The sequence below is a fragment of the Lonchura striata genome, chromosome 3 (genome assembly GCF_050655825.1).
Source record: "Lonchura striata isolate lonStrDom1 chromosome 3, ASM5065582v1, whole genome shotgun sequence".
NCBI lineage: Eukaryota > Metazoa > Chordata > Aves > Passeriformes > Estrildidae > Lonchura > Lonchura striata.
This window is the reverse complement of record NC_140705.1, coordinates 96,977,396-96,999,503: the sequence shown is the minus strand read 5'-3', so window position 1 is coordinate 96,999,503 and position 22,108 is coordinate 96,977,396. Positions and strand designations below refer to the sequence as shown.

General features: G+C 37.4%; 1 protein-coding gene across 12 annotated transcripts in view; it reads right to left on the bottom strand.

The window, feature by feature from the left end:
- Positions 1–22,108, bottom strand: part of CDC42BPA (CDC42 binding protein kinase alpha) — a 181,289-nt gene that overhangs the window by 22,871 nt on the left and 136,310 nt on the right. For 6 of the 12 annotated variants that reach the window (XM_085575882.1, XM_031504271.3, XM_085575883.1 and 3 more), the window contains 13 exons: positions 21,782–21,873; positions 19,166–19,242; positions 17,966–18,013; positions 14,054–14,092; positions 10,787–10,906; positions 9,997–10,077; positions 7,915–8,020; positions 7,019–7,155; positions 6,249–6,388; positions 5,288–5,369; positions 3,904–4,120; positions 3,008–3,070; positions 1,540–2,133 (listed from right to left, as the gene is read on the bottom strand). In XM_085575882.1, coding sequence (XP_085432008.1) covers positions 1,540–2,133; positions 3,008–3,070; positions 3,904–4,120; positions 5,288–5,369; positions 6,249–6,388; positions 7,019–7,155; positions 7,915–8,020; positions 9,997–10,077; positions 10,787–10,906; positions 14,054–14,092; positions 17,966–18,013; positions 19,166–19,242; positions 21,782–21,873 — 1,796 coding nt within the window. The remainder of the gene's footprint in view (positions 1–1,539; positions 2,134–3,007; positions 3,071–3,903; positions 4,121–5,287; positions 5,370–6,248; positions 6,389–7,018; positions 7,156–7,914; positions 8,021–9,996; positions 10,078–10,786; positions 10,907–14,053; positions 14,093–17,965; positions 18,014–19,165; positions 19,243–21,781; positions 21,874–22,108) is intronic. The other 6 variants (XM_021537008.4, XM_085575879.1, XM_085575887.1 and 3 more) reach the window with 4 other exon arrangements.

Below are 22,108 nucleotides of genomic sequence, written 5' to 3'. Positions count from 1 at the left end.
AAAGCCCAATTTTTAATAAGAGCTCACATATTGTAAATTATGTGGTAGGAAAATACTCTGCTCTATTTAATAATTGTCACTTGAATGAACTGAGCTCTAAGTCTTTGGACTATGCACTAAATGAGCATCACTTGGAACTGAGCACCATGACACAGTCATAAAATTCATGTTTCCTTAACTTTAATTCTCTCTTCTCATTTTCTGGATTGTAAAGAGAAATTTTCTGCTACTTATCTGGCAGATTTTCCCAGGATGAAATTTGTTTCACTGGGACCACTTCTAAAGGAGAATTCAGTATTTCCATGTCAGCAACAAGACTGCCACAGTCTGCCAAGACTAACAACAGCATCCAAGTTGTGTTTAAATGTAACAGCTTTTGCTATAAAATATACCTCCATTCTGAGTTGGAGTCACATCAAATCACTTTATTTCAAGCAATCAAAAAACTGTCACAAATAACAATGGCAAGTATAGATAAACTGTGTGTGAAAAATACACATTTTTCAATCTATCATATAACCTTCTGTTTTGATTCATTCATTGTCCGAGTCCACTGCAATAATCAATTGTTTAAAATTGCTTGAAATCCAGAAATGGCAAATACCCTGCACATGCTGCTCCCTCCATACTCAGAAGGGCCTTCACTCAAGCAAGGTGAAACACTCCTCCCCTTTCCAGTGTGACTGGACTGCTACCAGAGTGAGGTAAGAAGGCAGACATTCTAAGAATCAACACAGAATTGGGCTTATTCACTATTCTGAGTGCAGATTAGGCTAATACTTATCTGCATTCAAAAAGACTTTAAAAAGAAGATGACATTCAGGTTTGTTTTTTTTTTCCCTTGAGACTGCCACAGAGATAAAGCCCCAGCTTTGAAATAAGGTGCAATAAATATTTAACAGACCTTGGTGGAAATGAAAATCTTGAAAAATTACAGTATTTTTCCTTAAGGTATTTTTTACATTGCTTCCTATGCATTGTATTTTTGAAGGGGAGAGAGGGACAAGAGGGAAACTTAGTCACTTTTTGAAAAAAGAGAGGAGATGAAAAAGAAGATTGTAGACAAAACCTGCTGAGGAAGAAAGCATGAACAAATAAAGAACAAAAAAGACAAAACAGACTAGTAAGTAGGAACAAATACCATTAGAGAAAAGGAAGTCAGACTACCAGATCCTAATGACTCTCAGCATGAGAGTTAAATAATAACAGTCCAGTATTGGTGGTAGCAAATACCTAAAGTTAGCCTCTGTTGAACCTGAAGTTTTTGGCTGTTTCAGAGTTAGAAATCCTGACGCATGATTCCTCTTTGTGTTCCAGCAAGTACAGGTCAGTGCCAGAGTTGTTGAAACTAGTATGAATGAGGACTAAAGCCTTTGGCTAGATTAAAAATGGTGACAGGGGCTGAGAGCATTCATTAACCTGTCAGGTAATTAGCCCTGAACTCCACCTTCTGAGGTTATCAACACAAGCAGAGATCACTTCAGTGGACAGCACCAAAGACACACACACACACACACAGACAGAGACAGCCCAACTCACAGCAAGAAGATGGAGTTGCGGGCCACATCAACTCTTGCTGCCTGGATCTTCGGCCCTGGCAGTCAACGTAAACCCCAACGCTGCTAAAACACAGCAGGTATTCTTTATTTGAGATCTCGACTGCGCAGATGGCATCGGTTGGCTGCTGTGAGATAAACGAGAGCGTGTGGTCGTCCGGATGGAGCAGGCTGTACGGGCTGCCCTCTCCATGGAGGGGATATTTTAGGAAACCTGACTGGTAGCCCACACAGAGACGGTCACTGAAGATGGACATCCACTGGACGTTCCCCTGCACCTGGATCTCCTTGATCTTTTTGTGGCGCGTCTTGCTCTGATTTAGTTCGTAACAGAGCACCTGCCTTTTCATGGCTACACACAGGCAGGTGAGGGCTCCGTGGCGCACGTGTCCCGAAACGATTGCCTGGCAGCCTTTGGTCTCTGCCAGCTTATAGAAATCAGTCTCCCTTCCATCCAGGGCGGCCATGGGGAAGAGCCGCACGTGGCGGTTCCGTCCTGAGATTACAGCAATGAGCTGCTCGCTCGGGATAAGCTCGATCTGATGAACCTTCTTATTGTCACCAACACGGATAATCTCTGCAACAAAAATCAAAACAGCCCCCCCCACCACACAAATTCAAGTGAGTAATGGTGAAGTGTGAATTGATTATAATGTGTATTTGTAAAGATGAACTAGGAAAGAAACCCAAGAAATCACCTTTATTTTTTCCCTGCAATATTAAAAAGTACAGAATCAAAACTAGTATTTTAATAACTCCAAATGTGACAATTCTGGATAAACCTTTGGCTTTTCCTCCTCAGAAATGGGAGGAGCAGATCTGATGCAGTAACAAAAACTGTATTATTTCAGTATTAATTTCAAAACCAGTTTATAGCAAAAAACTATTGAATAAAGGCAAAGCCTCAGAGCTGAAATACACAATTAAACATGTCATTTGTTGAATTAACTTGGGCAATCTGTTAGTACATCTTTCAGAACTGCACAGACGTTTTCATTTCCAGTACCAAAGAGGAGGTTACACAAAGTATTAAGCCATGATTCTTGTTGAGGTGCACAGCAGGAAATTCAGATGAGGGAGGTTCCTGCTGAATATATAAAGGAAGTGTTTCACTGTGAGATTAAATTGCAATATGCAGTTCAGAAAGATCATGGAACCTGTGTCCTTGGAGATTTTCAACACCCAACTGGGTAAAGCCCTGAGCAACCTGGTCTGAAATCAGTATTGAACCAGTTTGGGGCAAAAACCTTCAACTGCATTCCAAAAGCTGTATTTTTGTTATTGGAAAGTATACCCAAACCAGAAAACACACAGAACACCTTCTGGTCTTTTATGGAGCTGTCCAGCTAATAATGTAGTTAATAATTAAAAAATCATGAAACCAGAAGATACTGAATAAGAAAAAGATGACTTGGTACTAGGGAAATTATTAGCAGTTCCTAGTTTCTTACCATCTTTGGTGACATGCACAACAAACAACCCTTCTTCATTCCCCAGAGCTATTCTTTCATGGTCTACAACATTAAAGAAAAAAAATAGTTATTTTTCTTTGGAAGTACTTTATGAATCATGTAAACAATAGCAGTAATTCTCATTAACAGAGACAGTTTTTATAATATATTGAAATAACTGTATATAAAGGCAAACCTAATATATCAATGTATTTTAAAAAATTGGCAATCTCCCAATCTTTCCAATTTCTGAAAAAGTAAGTCTTTTCCCATTTCTTCTGTTAGTTAAAGTAACAGCTAAAAACAATTTTTAACAAACTGTTCGTACAACTTAGTACCAACTATATGAACTAACTATATTATTATATTGAAATAATTTACAAAATCAGACTTTAACATATTTTGTGCAGTAGTATTTCAAATTACTAAATTCAGCCTCTGATCTTACATTTTCTCTCTGGTCCTACCAGCAGATTTGAAAGTGAGTGATTTAATACACCTACTCTCTAGTGCTAATTGTGCCCAGTTAGGGAATTATGTTTACAGAGTAACAAAAGATGAATGCCCAATTCTTAGTCAAAATTATTCATAATTATTCAAAATGATTCAAAATTAGTAATAATTATGAATCTTGGTGAATAATTATTAATAGGGGTGAATTATTTGTGATTATGAATATGGGTGAATAGAGGGAATACCCTTAAAAGACCTGACAAAAGTGCTGGGTACTAACTTGCACTTTTCTCTTAGGCCCATACACATTTCCATATGGGATAAAACCACTACCTATTATTCTCTGTTCAATAGATAACCATCTAATACTTTTTTCCCCCTAAGAAAATAATCCTTTTAGCATACCCATTTTTCTTAGAGCTATCTTCTTAATAACTTCATACCTATGATTGCTGCTGACTGTGTTGTTTTGATGAGGGGCAAAGTGCTGTCATAAGCTTCTTTGGGAACATAGACCGAGCGGTCTTTGAGTTTGTTCTTCTTCAGGATCCTATGCAACTCGTTCAGCACGCCCACCCACTTGCTTTTTTCATTCTCACCGTCTGCTAGAATCAGGATTGAACACTTGTTACTGGATGCAGAGAGCTGGGAGGCTGTAACCTGCAAAAAAATCCAAACATAGTTTTAAGTCATAAGTGATAAATAATTTCCTCATGAGTGCTTTTACAAGGGAATCAGGTGCCTCCAAGTGCCCTTTCAATTTGCTGTCTGAATTAAAGAAGTAGAATTAAAGAAGTAAAAATTTCTCTTCAGTTAATAGAAAACACTCTTATCTTAATCAAGAACCCACAGCAGAAAAACAGGTGTGAATACTTTAAAAAACAGAGAAAATGTTGGCTTTATTTTAAATGCATTTGTATATATTTTATAATTCAGGAATGTCTGCTCTGAACAAGGTAGTCAATTGTTTCTCACAGCAATTTTATAACAAAAAGCATTTTTTATAAAGCTTTGTGCATTTTTAAGAGCTATAGATTTCATTAATAATTTAATGCAATAGGAATGGTTTTTATTGAAGGAATGCTCTGTGATCCTTTTCTTGCATTTGACAGAGCTATTATAGATAAAATGGAAAGCCCCTTTTGTAGGTTTTATCTCCTCTCATCCCACTGAGTGATGAATAGTCTAAAAACTGGAAAAACAAGGACTGAAATACAAAGGCACCGTAAAGAAATTATAGAGGAATTGATAAGACATCAAGGAGATTTCACTGAGGTCAAAGCTTTAACAGAATATCTAACAAAAATAAGAATATTAGAATAAGCCAATGATGGCAGAATCCTGATACTAGATACTAGATATAAACTTTGATGAGCATTTTGCACTAAATTTCTATACTGGCTATCTGATGAATGGGAATTTTCAGATATCCAATGAATACGTAAAGAAAGAAAAAAAAATAAAGACTTCATCAACAACCCAATCAGTTAAACTGAGAACCAGAGTGGCAACTTGAGGAAATGAAAATGTACGAGGTCATGATGAAGAATTTCAAATGACTAAGAGGAAGTAGAGGAAAATACATCTTATTGTGAAGATTAAAAAATACAACCCACATGGAGATGAATGCTTGTCTAGATGTACCAGTGCTATTTTTACCACAGCAATGATATATGTACAGATACCTATGCACTGCTGCTAGTGCTGCTGTGGATTCCCAGGGGCAGAATTTGCCAAGGAAATAAAATACTGGCAAGCTGTCACACCACAGATCACCCTGTGAAACTCTGCACGTCTGGGTTAGTAGTGTCAGGATGTAATACTCACCCTAAAGATACAGGGGATATCTTTCCGATTTGCATGGATGACATCTGAGGCCAAGACAGAACTCACTGAGAATTCTTCATCCCTTATGGAGACCATAAACATAATTGGAAAAGAGTTAATGAGCAAAATCTGTATGTTTGGATTTTATTTTTCCAATAGCCTTGCTTACTGAAGGACACAACAAGTCAGCACTGAAATCTGGTTTTTAAAATTATCCTTCCATCTGTATCTGAAGATAAAACTCACAAATGCAATGTTGCATAACTAATTCCTCGTAAATGCTGATGGAGATGAATTTATTCAGATATTCTGTAACTGCTTTTAATGTGTATAAATTAAAACCTTTAAAGAAAAAAGTCCAAGTTAAAAAATAAGTGGAACAAAGAACACCTCTCCAACTCTCATAAAAATCCAAACTCACCTAGAAGCTATAACCTACAGCAGTTTGGGGCTTCCTGGATGAACTAACTTAGATCAGAGATGAGCTTTACTTAGTTGCTATATTAAATATTCTCAGCCTTCAGTGAGGCTTCACTACTTCAATAGTACTGAAGACACCGGGAACAAACTATTCAGCCCTTCTGAAGCAAAAACTGTAATACATTTACCCTATAACAAAGTTTTATGTCCTTCAAAACTCTACTCAACCCCAAAATGGTGTTATTTTTAATTCTTTATTCATTCCAGATCTTCTGCACAGCTGAACAGATGCTCTTTGCACATGATGTAGTAATGGAAGTTTAAATATCCATATAGAAACAAACAAGTGCAGTTCAGGCTAACTCCAAATAACTGCTGACTGCTGTTTTATTTTTTTATCCCAGAAAATTAGTGCCTTTCAACATGGATTACAGGGTTTCATAAAAGTTCTGGAGCTTGCTTAGTGATTTGACAAAAAGGAAAAGCAGAACAAAACCTCCCAGTGCCTCTTCAAAACTCCCACCAGCAGCAAACAACTTACCTCATGTCTATGACCTGACTCACTACCACGCTGGGCTGAGATGCTTTTCCTTCTGCTACATCATACAGGAAGAGTTTAAAATCACAGATCACTGCCAGCGCTCTCTGCCAGCCTTTCTTTACTCCAGCTGGCTTTGGGACCTTTAGAAAAATAAATTCTGATCAACTCTCTGTAAGTTTAGATGCAATCAAACAGCACAAAAATCAGTTTACTCATCTGGGCTGGAAAGTTTTAATTCAGTGATGATGTTAAGCAACATAAGCAAGAACCCAGGAGCTGTAAGACCAACAATCACAGACAGACAGACAAATAATATACTACTTAATAAATTAATAGCATCACAGGTTCTCTTTTCTCATATCACAAACTCATTCAGAGCTGTATTAACAAACATGGAGGGAAAAAACCTCATCTCTAGTTGGCCACAGAATTATGGCCAAAACTATGTTATGTAAATCTTTTAATATTTCTGTGCAAATATCCACACCAGTGACCATAGACAGTACTAGCAGAAAGACTCAAAAAACTCACAGGGTCTGGAAGATGATCTGATCTCCAGAGATGGAACTAACTACTCAACACCAACAGAGATGGAGAGAGGACCACTGCTGACAATGCTAAGAGTTGCTGTGTGAAAATGTAGATCTTAGTTTCCAAACTGCTACCGTAAGATGTAATTGAGTCTATCCCTCCTGTATTCAAAGTAATACCAGCTCTGGAAAACATTTAATTTAATGTAAGTGCCCCAAATGCAGCTACCTCCTACTTACTCGGACATGTCCTTCATAAGCTGTTCCTATGCCTTTCTGTGGATCTATTCCCAAAGGTCCCTTAGTCTGCTCAGGAGGGATTGGACAAACTGCCGGAGCCTTGTCTGCACAGGTCACGTGGCAAGAGAATCCACACACTTGTGAGGAGGGGAAGAAACAAAAATATTTGATGGTTATTTCTTGTGCAATGAAAAAGTTGTGATAATGATGAGATTTACAAAGAAATCCCCTTTCCTTTTTTGACCAGCATCTGAATAATCTCACTGAACTTTGCTACAGACAGAAATATAAGTCTGCACACAGCAGAAGTTCATGTTTTTATCTGCTCTAAATCCTGCATTTCTCTTTTTCAGATAGTTTATGGATATACCTGCTTTCATCCAGATAAGAAAGAGCCTAAGATAATCTCTATGATGTCTTCTAGGCCCAACTCTACTAGTAAACAAAAAACTGGAACATCCTTTAAACAATTAGCATCATTCTGCATGCATACAAACAAGAATAATTGCCACTCAGTACCAATTCTAGTACTGAAGTATTCTTTCTGGAATAAGCCAGAATAGATGTCTTAAATTTTGCCATGCAGCATAAAGCAAAGCTGGTGTCAGTATACCTGACCACTCAGGGGGTCACCTGTGGCCCCTTATTGCTATTTTGAGTACATTGAACTGAGCTCTTCTACCACCAACTGGAATAAGAGTGTCCCCAGATAACTGGGCAATCTCTTACGTATGTTCGAAGTGCTTGGCTTTCACTGTTAAAGACTGAAGCATGACAATATACTGTTATTCAAAACATAAGCAGAAGACTCCTGCATCACCACACTACATCTCCTGTACCATTTGCATCTGTAAGAACTTCAGTTCACACTTGTTTGTGCTCTCCCAAGTGCTTACCTTCACAAGTACAGCCTTGTCGTATCAGACCAACCATCAGGGATGTGCACTGATTGCATTTGGTTGGTGTGTTAAAGGATTTCACTACAAACTGGTGAGCTTTAGGCTGTGAAATGAGCAGAGGAGGATGTTACCACCTTTAAGACTTCTCAAGTACAGTTATTTCTTTCACAGACCAGAGTGCATAGGTGCATGTCATAAGGCAGCTTGTTTGTGTTTGCTGAAATGAGATCTGGGCCCAAAAAAATTCCTTGTAACTGTGCCCACTGTTGATAATTTAAAGCATCCTCTGTAAACAAGGCCATGGAAACTGGACCCTGTGTCAGAACATGAGTTTGCTTCCATTGCAGACAGAAAAGCAGCCCAAGTGATTCTGTTACACTTTAGAAATTGAATATGTATAATCATGTGCTCAGTAGGCACCTGACTGTCACCAGGTCAACCCATAACAGTATTTCCTAACCTGCAAATTCAGCGCTCCTCTGTCAGGAGTACTGCCTTAGTTAAAAGAAAAAGAGCAGACTTCTTCAAAATTTAAAATTGTATGCAGAAAGCCCTGACAGAGCCTCCTTTTATGGTGTTTAGCAAGGGCAATTTAGAACACCCAATCTAAAGGCAAGAGCTGAAGTTGATAGATGAGGTTGATTTTGAAAAGGTTTCTCTTTTTTTATTATTCCTGGGGAACACAGAGTAAGTGGTTTCATTCTCTCCTTCTCCTCAAGGATGGCCGTGCTGATCCCACTATATAAAGGCTAAATGCCTATGTAATCTGGCAGGACTCACAGATGGCCTCATATAAAATCCAGGAAGCTGCTTTGCTTTCCTATAAAAACTCCCCATGAATAACTACTGGGGAGAAAGGCCAGATCATAAGGTCAATGCAAAGACTGTTCAAAAAAACCTCACCATGTACGTGATCTCAAACAAGACAACTTTGCAGACTACTCTGGAGAGTAGGTATGTTAAAATTTTACTCACTTTCCTGTTTTTCAGAGCATAAGATATCACAGCTAAGGGTTCAAACTTATCCATATTTAATGACAGCTTTACTGTTACAATAGCAGCATTCTGTTTTGAGACTTGCAGGGAAACAACACCCAGCTTTAAATACTGATGCAATCAAAAAGTAACAAGGTTCTTTAGGGGACATAATAAATTATAAAGCAAGTCAGTACTTACTGAGCAAAATGCTTGCAAAGATTAAATATTTTTTTTAATTGATCTACTAAGATGCTGCCAACAGAACACTGTCTGCTCAAAATTTCTAGCTCTCCTTTATACAAGTGAATCTTCTGCTACTTTGCAATTTATCAAAGTAGAGAAACAGATCTATTAAAAAGGCTTACTTACTTCATTATTAGTTGCAGGAAAAACTGTCATTTTTAAATATACAGAAGATCCCTAAATCTTGAGTCACTTTCCAAACTTTCACAAGAAACTTTTTCCTTTAAAGCTTGCATTTATTCTTCATTTGCTTGAATACGCATAATCCACTGAGAATTAGCATACACTGGCTCATTCGGCAACAAAATGATTTCAACAACTGATGGAAAATCAGTATTTATGCAGGTAAAAGCCAAAAGACAGGAAAATTGGACATCTCTTTCTGTAGTGTTCACTCTGCACTGCTTTAAAACAGGCAAATCTGTGGTTTCATTTTTAGGGATACTCTTTGCCTTTTCTCAAGAATAAGAATCTAGTTACTACACAGACATACTAATGTGAGATTTTTTTGTACACCAAGAGTAGAAAGGTATGTTGGTCAGACATATGTCAGCAAACGCTCTCTTCATAGGATGGCACTTTCCTTTCTTCACATTCTAGCCCATTTACCTCTTTCTGATGTCCAAACTACTGTTCTTCCTACAATCAAATGCCTGTGGAATTCCTAGTGCAGCTTGTCACACCACATAATGTAAGAACCAAGGCTTTTAAATTTTAGAGGGCAACTAGCTTGTACATAAACACCCCTTCTAGGTAGCTCTGGTAAGATCAGTGTGATAATCAGTTCCCCTGAAGCTGTAGCCCAGGAGAGACACGTTGTCCTTAATTCACAGGAAGTGTGAATGCTTGGCAGGGTACCTTTGGTGCAGAGAGTCCCGAGCCAATATACGCTGTCCTCATGGTTGGTGTGTGCATTGAACGGGGAGGATGATCTGCAACCTGAACAGAGCCCCCAAAGGATCAATCAGACATCAAGAACACACTACCAAAGAAAGCCTGGATAAAGGAAAAAGAGTATGTTGTCCCACCCACCCCATCCCCCAGCATCCAAGCCATGAAACCAAATTGATTAATGCAGGACTCAGAAAAACAAATCTTATTTCTCAGCGAGATTCATCTCCTAAATGTCAAAACCAACTTCACATTATCTGATACATTTGACTGGATATTTCCTAATATAAAATAACCCCAACATTATCTTTTTTAACAGGGAAAGGGGATAAATTATTATATGAATGTATTATTATAGTTGCAGTGTCTGGCTAACATTTTATAATAACAACATTTCCAGTAGGGCTTTAAAGTGTATTTTCACAAACTACATTATCACATAATCTTTGTGCCAACATTTCTTAAATTTTCATAACTGAAGATATGTTATGAAGAGAGACCATAATTAATAATTGATTCATAGTTCCCATCCCTCTTCAAATAACCATATGTGAAAGGAAATAAAACATTCCCCAAAACCCAGTTCACCACTAGTGCAGAAGGCTATTACAAAGTCCTAAACAGTCTTGCTGCAGAAGAAAAAGCTTCACCCTAAACAAAAGATTTGCAGTAGTAATTTTTATACAAGTGAAACTGTTACTCCTAAAAAAAAAAAAAAAAAAAAAAAGACGACAAATATCTTTCAACACTGAAGTACCTCAATTGGTTCGATCTCACTAGCTGTAGAAGGAGACCTTGATCTTGAATGGAGGTGAGACTTGCTATCTTCATCCCGTGATGGAGTATTAGACAGAGTAAAATTCTCAACTGAATCAATCTAGGAGAACAAGTCAAGAGACAAAAAAAAAAAAAAAACAACCAAAGAAATAAATCTAAGCCATCATTAAAAAAGAATTCTCAACTCTTACCAAAATAAGATATGGGAGCAGTAGAATTCCTAAGAGAGAACTGAGAGGATAAAAATTCAGTTTTAAGCAACTTCCTAATTAAAAGCAACAAAATGGAATGAAAATTGTTGCATGTAAACACACCAAGGCTTCTGCTGAGAGGTGAGCACATGCAAAAGAGCTGCTGGTTCAGGGCCCTGATAACCACTTGAAGACATTTGGAATTCAGCATTTTTCAAGGGTGAATATTTTCTAAATGCTACTGAGTTTTGCCCACTGGTAGCAGGGATTTCTTAGAAGTGAATTTCCACATAGCCCATGTAAATTCCTGCAAACATATTCAGGAGAAAACAAGGACAAAAGGCAGAGCAGTGTATATCCTGATAACTATATTCACAGAGAACTGAGGGGGTTTTGCACCCCATGTGAGCTAAAGAAACATCCTTACCAGGAACACAGATTTTCTGGGAAATGTTTTCTTAGTCCTTGATATATAGAATGAAACTAAACCCAACACAGAGCTACACTGAACAAGGCACTTAAGTACAAAAAGGCATCTTTGGTAACGAGTCATCTTTTGTTAGTAAAACTGAAAAAATCAGAGAAGGCAGGATTCTTCCATGAAAACAAGACATCTCTGCAAAGTTTCCTATGCAAAATTATGTTAGGGAAAAAAAAAAAAAAAAAAAGTGAAAATGCTTTTTTCCACTAATAATAAAAGCAAAAGCTGCAGGCCTCCAGAAGGCTGCATGGCATGCCTTGTTTTTCTGGAGCAATGCTATCATCAGTTCTCCATTGCCAAGGATTTGCCTAGCTTGCAGACAAACTAAAATATGCAGCCATGCTTACAGAAAGCATTTGAACATTTCAGTGTTTCTCATCTCATTTGCCACTGACAATACCAAGAATTCCATAAGCTTTACTGCTTTTTGGGAATCAATTATATTGCCAAGCCAATTTTATACATGCACATACAGTCTTGTTCTTCAGGAGCTCAGTCATGGTAGCAAACAGGTGCAGTTGCTAGTTATATTTTTTTTTTAATTTAAATAGTGAGTTAAGTTTGATGGCTTCTAATTTTACCATACTCTTCCAAAAAAATTATCTGGTGGAGAATGCTCATCAGCTTAATCAATTTAAGCATATTAACATGCCTGCAAGCATTTCTGAAATGAAAATGGGAAATTCACACGCTGGGATACACCTGTTAACTACACACAGATCATGTGTTTCAAGCATTGAGGCAAAAAAGTAGCAGTAAAGCAAACATTTTGTGCTCAGATTTATCAGAAGCAAATAGTAATTGAAAGCTTTACCCAGTATTAGAAACACCGATGCCTTAAGTAGTAAATCCTCAAATCCAACCTGTTTCAATTATTTTGAACTTCTTTTTAATCCAGTCTAAACATGTGAAAACTTGGAGTCCACACAAAGACTGTTTAACCTTCAACAATTCTACCTCTTCCTTAAAAATGTCACTAAAAAATAAGCCAAATGAGTAACTACGGGCAATTTTTTTCATAGCAAGAAACAGACACTCCCTTTTTTCTACAAGTTAAACTCAAGAGATCTCATCTATCATTTCATAAATATTTCCAGACACTTCAAGGGCTTTCCCTTTCAAAGCAGCATCTGAATACCAAAGAATATTCATGGTGTCTATGAAAAAATGTAGTACAAGCCTGATATCAGTGATTGAACCTTCCTGGAATGTGCTACAAAGTCTTTGTGGTTGAAGACAACTGCTGAAACAGTAACAAATGCATTTTCACTCTACTTACAAACATAAAAAGCCCACAAAATACACAGAACCTGATCCACCACTGCAGAACAGAATTTAATCACCACCTTCAATGCAGAAACAAGGGCCTTAAGCTGTACTGCTGCAGTGATCTTGGGGTCCCAGCTTTAATGAGAAGAACCAAGTACAAAAGCAACCTGACTCAACTATGGTCAACAGTTTAGCAAGACCACTTTTCACACTGGTTTTAAAATAATCCACTGGATTACCCAAAGCACTACGAAACTGCAAGAGCTTTGCTGTCTTCCACAGGACTCTGCATGTCTGAGCCAAAGCTGGCCAGTGTATAACACATCTGGAGGAGAGAGAACTTCTGACCTGGAGGCACCACCAACAAAAACAACCAGTTACTGTAAGCTTGCCTGAGAGACTCAGCAGTGTGCTTTGAACTGCATGGGTAAGGAGATTATTAGAGCTCTTGGGTAATTAGAGCATTAGAACTCTTACTGCTTCTTTACTGAGCATTCAACAGAAATGCTGTGTATGCTTACTTATTCCTTCCATCATATCTGTATAAAAGAAACAGAAGTGGCAGTATGAGATTAAAATGGACATAGCATAACTGGTAGAAATTCATCCTCACTGAGTCTGTTTTGATAACACATGTAAACAAGTGCTTAAAAACCCACCTTGATTTTTGAAACACCATAGAACTTCCAGCTTAACCAGCTACAACACAACCATCTCTGTTTAATTTGTATTAATTTTTCCTATCCTCCTTGATGCTCCATTTGCTCAATTCCCCACTTCATGTTTATTTATCTTGGTACTGTGATATTTTCTATCATTTGCTGTGATGTTCCTCCCAGATGCCAAACTGCCTTTCTATGGGCAATTCCCATGACTTAACACATGCCCTCTGCTAAGGGCAAGGAAACAAACAGACCCTCATTTGATGTTTGCTCATCTTCCCAACCTGCATCTGCCTGATCAGTATCCACATAGAACTTTCACATTAAAAACAGAAAGTACCCAAAGCACCTTCTCCAGTTTCAGAGATATTCTGCTCATGGGGTTCACTGAAAGGAGAAAGCACCCAAAACATCTTCTCCAGTTACTGTGAAATTCTGCTCATAGGATTGCCAAATGAAATAATCCAAAAAGCTCTGAGCCCACGGCTGTAAAACAACAAAAAGCACAGCAGCAGCAGCAGCAAAGAGCAGCAGCAGCAGCACAAGACATGCAGTAAGGTAAATACACAATCCACACATTAAACATAGGCATGGACACAACAGGCAAAAAATAAAGGGCCACATAGAGTAAGACAGCCTCTTACACGTCTGCCTTTGTTAGCTGGAATACAGGAAGGAGAGCGCTTTAACAAAGAAAGGAGGAGAATATGTTACAAAACCAAACAGTGACACATACAGCACCTCAGAATTGCTCACTCTATCTCCAGAAGTAGTGCTTAGACACACACAGGCGTGTTCACTGTTACAACTATTTTAAAAACAAGCTATTCTGGGCCAACAAGAAGGAAGAAACATCAAAAAAAAAAAAAAGGAACAGCTATTCCAAGTCAACAGTCTTACACTGGACTATAGCAGTAGAACTGCAGACTACACTGCACCATTAATTTGCAGTTGGCATCTCTGTGCCTGAACAAGATGAATAAAGTCATCTATTGGAGGCACAATATGTTCAATTTAAAGTATCATCATTAACCAGATTTGTTCAACTTAATTATGAATGTGCAGGTAAGGTCAAGGCTCTCATGACATACCACTATGACTTATTCAGTTCAATAGTAAGAATTCAAAACATCATTTATTATTCTGTGGATACTTGCAGAGTTCAGATTTGTTTAGTCTAGCCAAAGCCCATGGGGACTGCATGTGAGGACAGACTGCAGAAGGACTTAAGAAATGTATTTCTAATTCCTAATGTGTTAGCAACAGGGCAAAAAATAGTATTGTTCAGCATGTGGGAAAAATAATTTTGTCAAGGGAAAATGGGATTCCATTTTATTGCTGTGAAATAATCACAAATTCACTCTTAAAGGAAACAAGTTGACTGCTTCTCACAGCTACTGAGATACATAAAGATCCACCTGGCAAAGAAACAAAACCCAACATTTCCATTGTCAGACACTTCTGGTGAACACAGGAGACTTAACACCTAGACAGCATTACTGAGACAGCCTGCAACACACAGGAGAAACAGCAGCAGGGTTTAGTCTTCCTGAAGTCACTGGGGGTCATCTCCCTCTGCACCAAGATTGGAATTCAGAGACTGCAAACACACTCCTACTGCCCTGTGTGCAGAGGACATCCCAGGATTGTTTCTGAATGTGTGGGCTGACACAGCTATGAGGATTTAGGCATTAGTTCTGCCAACCTGACCTGGCATCTTTTTAAGGCAGGAACCAACAGTGAGTGCTGCTCATCTGAATAGTGAGCTATCACTTTCTCCTCAGCATCTGCAGGCTACAGAAGCAGCAAGACATCTATTTTTATTTCTCACCAGCAGAAATTGCAAAACTACTGTTTTCCTCATTGGAAAAATTAGAATTAACTCCAGTCATTCAGAGAGTGCTATAAATAGTTATGTTATTTGGATGGCAGACACACAAGACATACCCACCCTAGGAAACCCAGTGCAGTGTGCACATCTGTGTGCTGAACAGACTTCAGAGATCCTGCAAGGAATGCCTTGCCACTGCATCTGCACGTTATTTTACACACACTTCCTTAATGAGGCACAGAATCTGAAGAAACAATCCAGGCCAACAGAAATATTTACTTGGGGATCTTGGTTACAAGAGAGGCTTTCCTGAACCCCATGCAATATTTCAGCACTGCATGAGCCCGACCTGAGGACTTCTAATCCTTCCTTGGTCTTAACACAAAGACCCCAATGAACCCTCACATCTCTCAGGTTTAAGTGAGAAGTTAATTCTTCTGGAGATGCTGCAAGAAACACTGCCCTTCAAGGTAACCACTGCCAATAAGAGTCATTGGGAAGGGAATGGAGGTCACATCCAGTGGGCAGGGAGATTTAATAGCCTTATTTTAATTTAAGTCCATCTAATGTATTGATACTAAACCAACTCAATGAGCTAAATCATAAATAACCATGCATTTAGATAATTCAGACTATGAATTATGCTATGAATGAATCAAGTGATTGTCCAATAAATCAAAGATGCAGAACTGGCTTTCACAGCACAACTGAATGACATTACTTTTCATCTACTAACACAGATAACAGCTTTCTCTCTTTCAAACAAAGACAGAATGTCTTGTATTTCTCTGCAAGGTGCTCTTCCCATCTCTGAGCAGCCAACTCTTCTTTTTCTGCAGTTTTGTCAGATGAGACAGAATTCTGCCTTGGTGTTAGAGACATGAGCCCCTGGCCCGTACAGCCCAGAGATGATCTTTGCCCAGTGCAACTGAGAAAAAACCACTCCTGTTGGACTCTAATTGAAGATGGAACAGAGGAAGTTTGACTCCATGTGCAGGAAGCTAAACACAGCACAGGCAAACAATATAAATATTAGTACCTGAACCTTTACCCAAGACTACAAGGTCTACAAAGATCTGATCTGGGTGGACCAATCAAGAAGAATTGCTATGAAAGGATGTATGCCAGCAGTTGAAAATTACTCACTTGCATAAAGAAAAAAAAACAGTGAAAATGCTTGTGGAAAAAAAAATGCTGCCTTCTCAAAAAACAAACAAACAAACAAACAAAAAAACCCCAAAACAAAACAAAAAAACCCCACAATAACCAGCAATAAATACGGAATAAAGTACTGAAGTCCTTCACAAGTAATAGAGAGCAACAAGGAAAATATCCATGTCCTAAGCCTCTCCTTGCAAAATAGAACATTATCAGCAACTGCCACATATGTCCTTTATTTCTCTTTTAATAGGTTTCAGGGGAGTGTTTTAGATACTTTTGAAGATAAATTTCTTTCAAGAACCTGCTGATACAAATGAAGTGTTCCTAATACTCAGGTAACACAGAACATGTTTTCTTTAATCCACATAAAGAATATAAATATTATTTGTTTTTTGTGGATTTACATGACAGGAAACTGTACCTTATTTTGCTCTTTGTGTGTTTGTGTGTAAGAAAATTCCAACACTATCAGGAAGCCAGAAGCTTTCTGTATGCTATATAAAAAAGCATGGAAGTGCTTTCTACTATGACATCACAGATGAACCTTCACATTTTGTCTGGGGTATAAACCTGATTTACAAAGAAAAAGCATCCAGAAGAAAAGCATTTTTTTCAGAGTATGTAAAAGGAGATGAAAGCAGCAGAAAAGGCTCATATACCTCATCCTCTTTGCTACACCCTTCACAGCAGACATTTCTCAAGCAATATTAACTTTATCTAATTTCAATGCCAATAGGATTACACTGTGTTAAACACATGTATAAATATGTGTGAATGTATGAATGTATAATATGTATAAACACATCTACGAGCACAGACACACACACATACACAATTATTCCTACAGAGCTGTAATGGAATGGGGCTCTATACACCTGGATTTCAAAAATTTTATTAATAATTACTTTTATGGGCCTACTACTTCAGTTTGGAAGAAATAGAATGCAGTCAATTTTCAGCTTTTAACTCAATTCCCTAAGTATGCAATTATTAAGTGGGAATATTTAAATAGTTTAAATATTTAAATATTTAAAAGTCCTAATAGAAAACCTGCATTTCAAATGGCAGTAAAATGTAGTAAGTTCACTTCAGTCATAATGAAAATGACTTCGCACAATGCAGGCTAAAAAAGAGAAAATATTTTATTTGAGCACACAGAAATTAACTGTATGCAAGGGAAACTTTTTAAGAGATGTGATTAGAAAACTTATGGAAACAACTCATTATAAAGGAATAATATGAAGGAATTAAATACATAAATATGCTGATGATTTTGGAACTGTTTTTCACAGGCCATATTAATAGACAAGGCCTAAAAGCAGCTTTTCCCCATCAGAAAAACTGTTTCCAATTAGGAATTCTTCATCTGCACCTAAAGAAAAGCATTTATTTCATAACAAAACACCTATCTATATAAATAGGTGTAAGAGTGCTATTACAGAAATACTTTGTTCTCCACTGCACTTGCAGATTTTTTTAAGTTGACTGCATTAATGTTTGAATATTCCAAATCAATCAACTGATCTGTTATTGAGGGATTTACTGGGTCGAAAGTCAGACTTACGTCATCCATAAAATCAATCAATGAGGATGAAGAGGAGGAAAAGGAATCCTATTTTAATGAACACAGCAGTAAAAAAAAAGAGAGAGAGAGAAAGAAAAGGATGAAGAAAACCGTTCAATATAAATAAAAGTGCAAAAATAAAGAACTGTAAATAACCAGTGGCAGTAATAGTTACCTCAGTAAGTTTTCATTAATTGCCTTTCATAGACAATTAATTAATGTATTATCTGTAAAGAAACCAGTACTTTTTCAGTGTTTACTCAATAAAGTATTATTGCTATACTCTCAACAAGATTCTTATACTGAAATTATTTATATGATAAATTATTAAAAAGGAAATTTAAAAACTATGTTAATTGTGAGGACTTCAAGAGAGAACAATTAATTAGTGAATACATAATGAAAAGAAAGAGAATTTTGGGACATCAGTAACAGCACGGATTATGCTCTTTCATAGCTAAATGTGATGACACTGTATTTGCATCAGGAAAAAACAGGCAAACTTTAGGTTAATGTCTAGCTGTAAAGGTGGTGCCTTGTATCCTCTGAATTCAGTTTGACCAATATTTCACCTCAGCTGTTCTTTTAAAAGAAAGACAATGCTTTGCTTACTGTTGATTAGAAAAGAAGACAATAAATCTATAGTATTGTTTCAATTTTTTCCTGCCAGGCTTTCTACCTATTCTGGTCTTTTGTCTAGAAGTGACAAAGGTATTAAACAGATTCATTTTTTTAAAAAAAGGATCTGTGGAGAGGAAATGAATAGTAATATCTGAATTCTACAGATCTGTGTAAAATGAACAGATGATGAAAACAACCTAATAAACAGCACTAATGACTTAATGGGATACAATCAAGGATGATTTTGTATTTTCTTGTTTTTACCAAACCACTGCCTTCATTACTTACATTACTACATTGTATTTTTCTGAATACAAAGAAAAGCTATTGAACAACTATGCTTTTCACGTTCATTGAAAAATCAGGCAAATTTCTGAATTCAAGGTTTGAGACAGAATTCACTGTGATTACAAGCATACAAGAGAAGATAGCCAGCACTGTAAACGATAAATAATTATTATACACAAATTATTGGTGCAATACAATTAAAATGCAGGAGCAAACACTCAGCAAATATGCACAGAATCTGCACACAACAGCAGTTCCACTGACTAACAGTTAGAATAGCTGTGCACTTACTTCAAATTGATCCAGAGCAGAGGTAGGCGCATTCAAAAATGCCAAGAAAGAATTCTGTGAGTCTTGGTGCTTTACACCTAGAAAACAGCAGCAGGTTTATAAGCTACAGAAAATATGACCTTCTCATGGAGGACCTTTGCCTTGCTGAATCAGAATTTTGAGTGTTCACCTGAAACACCTACACATTTTGAAATAAGCTGCACATATGGTTTATTTTCCAGAGTAAATGATTGTCTAATGGACAAGCACATGTTTAATCAACCTTTCCCAAGCTAGGATGTGTCTGGTGTGAGCTCCATGTGGAAACACGCTCTGTGTCCATGCCTGTTATGCAGAGGGCACTGGTTTCTAAGGTGCTTGTGTCCATTTGCACCACACACTAATGCATCAGGTGCCACCCCTGCTGTGGTGACATGTGGGATGTCCCAGTGTGGCAGGACAGTTGGAGCCAACAAAACCACAGCATTTCCAAATAAGATGTGTTCCTTGAGCCATGCTCTGTGCCTGCCTGCCACCTCTCCCTGCTGAGTGCCCAGCAGTTGCACATTCCTGGGTGCAGCTTCAGATATTTCTGTCACACCACACATCAAAGCGATGCTCGGCCAGCGAGTGGGAACACTGTGTCCCCTGGAGCTGCAGGGACTGCCACACTTCAGCTCCTACTTTAACTTGCTCCAACTGGCATTTTTTTATTTCTTCTTCTTTTCTAATTTAAGTTGCTGTGTGGGTGCTTATACTTCACACGTGTACAAACTCTATTCTTCTCAATGCTAGAAACACATTGCATGCACATACGTGTATTGTATTTATTATGACCAGAGCCTGCAGGACTGTGTGCATCTCAAGACAATGATGCTATCAAAAGTTACCTATTTCTTTTTAAAAATATCAGTGTCTTGCTCTAATTAGCCATATCACCCTAAATGTTTTAAATATAACCCACAGTGAATAAAGTTACAAAGAACACTTTCCACTTTAAAATATAAATACACTGAAATCACAGTAAAATCCTAAAACCAATTTTCAAACTACCACCACCTTTATGGAATACTCTCAGCAATCTTTTCCCCACCTGTCTAAATTTCTGGAATATATTTATAAACAGGAAAGGATTAGGCACTAATCCAAATAATCCCTTCCTAGAAATCAATTTCCACACACTGCAAGTTACTCTACCACTGTACCTTGACTACATTTGAATCTTCTATACAGTTCATAATTCAAACAGCAATATATTTCTTCTTTTAAGGGAAAACCTAATCAAAGGTGGCAACGATTTAGATTAAGGTATATTTCTATCAGACTATTTGAATAATTGCAGTAGAATATTACCAATATAATTCTGTCACGAAACATGACTAATGTTTCCCTGAACAGTACTTTTTTTGCTTGCTTGTTTTCAGCAAGGAGTAAGTGTTTATTTCACCAGAACAATAAAGTTTTAAACACTGGAAAAAATATGAATTATAAATTCATAATAATATTTAACACAAAGGAGTATTTCAGAAGTCAAGAAACCATGCATAATATTTAAGGAAGTTCAAGAACATATAAATGAAACCTAAACACGACTAAGTATTTTTGTCTCCAGGGAGATGCTATCAAGAGCTTCTCTCAAAGCACTTGGAGGAAGCATAATCCTGGTATCAGTGCTAAGCATCAAGATGAGGGAGTATTAATTCCCTAAGTCTTATTTGCTAATTGCACCATTTTTTTTAATGTTCTGTATAGGTTTGAATTATTTTTACCAGTCAGTCAGCACTGGGAAGCCTATATGTAAGAGATGAATGTAAACTCTAATACTTTATTGACCAACCAGCCATTAAGTTGGAAAAGCTGAACAATATTTGACATCCCAATACAGCAATTGTTGCCAGGGTATTTAAATTCTGGAATTCACAGAACTACAGAAAATGAGGTAATTCCTTTTGGCCTGAAAAATACTTCTTCCCATGTGGCTCATAAGACACAAATATTAGAGCTACTACATAAACTGCAAAGAATCAGCCAAATCATTATTCAACTCTGAATGATTTTTTTTTTTTTCAATGCAGAATTACCAAAAAAGTCTCTTCTCCCAGGAACAATGCAAAATAGTGCTGGACAGATACAACAGTAACCCCAGAACATCCTCTTAATACCACAGCAAAGCACTCATGATGCGGCTGCAAAGCCTATCAATGGAGCTATCCCAGAAACAAAGAAATTCTATGAATTCCTCTGCAGTTGTTTACTCTCTGTGTAGACAGGCCCAAAACACTCAGAGATGAATAACACTATGATCAGTATTGATGTCTAAATACCTTCACCCATCATAAAAGAGAAAAGGTTAGAAATGTATCTATATTCTAAGTTTTCTGGCAGTCAATTACCATACACAGGCCAAATAAAAACAATGCAGTCTCAACTCAAATAATGCCTTACTGATTCAAAGGTACCAACAAAACTGAGGCATATTACAAGTCTCAGAAGTGCAAATGCAACTCCTGTGGGTACATCTTGACACACAAGTGTGCTCACATGTTGGTATCAGATTTTAGTTTCAAAGTGACACTTGATTGATAAGATGCATCCACCAATGTGATACACTATTTACTTGGATATCAGTTGCCATACCCTTTTCTGATCTAAGCTCTTCTGTCTCCTTTTTCAGCCTTTCGATGTCTGCCAAAAGCTCCATGTTCTTCTTCTCAGATTCTTGCAATTTACTTCAAAAGAGCACAAAAAATGTATGTAAGTATTGAGAACCCAAGATACAAGTCACTCTTGTTCCCGATGTTCTCAAATACCAGAATAAATCTACTGGGACCTGTTTAGTTTACAGAAAAAAAGCCATTTATCTATTAAATAGGTTCTAATTTCTAAGTAATTGTGTGACCTTGTATCCTGTGAATGAGAAAAAAGACTGTATGTATTTTTATGTTTGAAAAAGCCCTGGTTTTC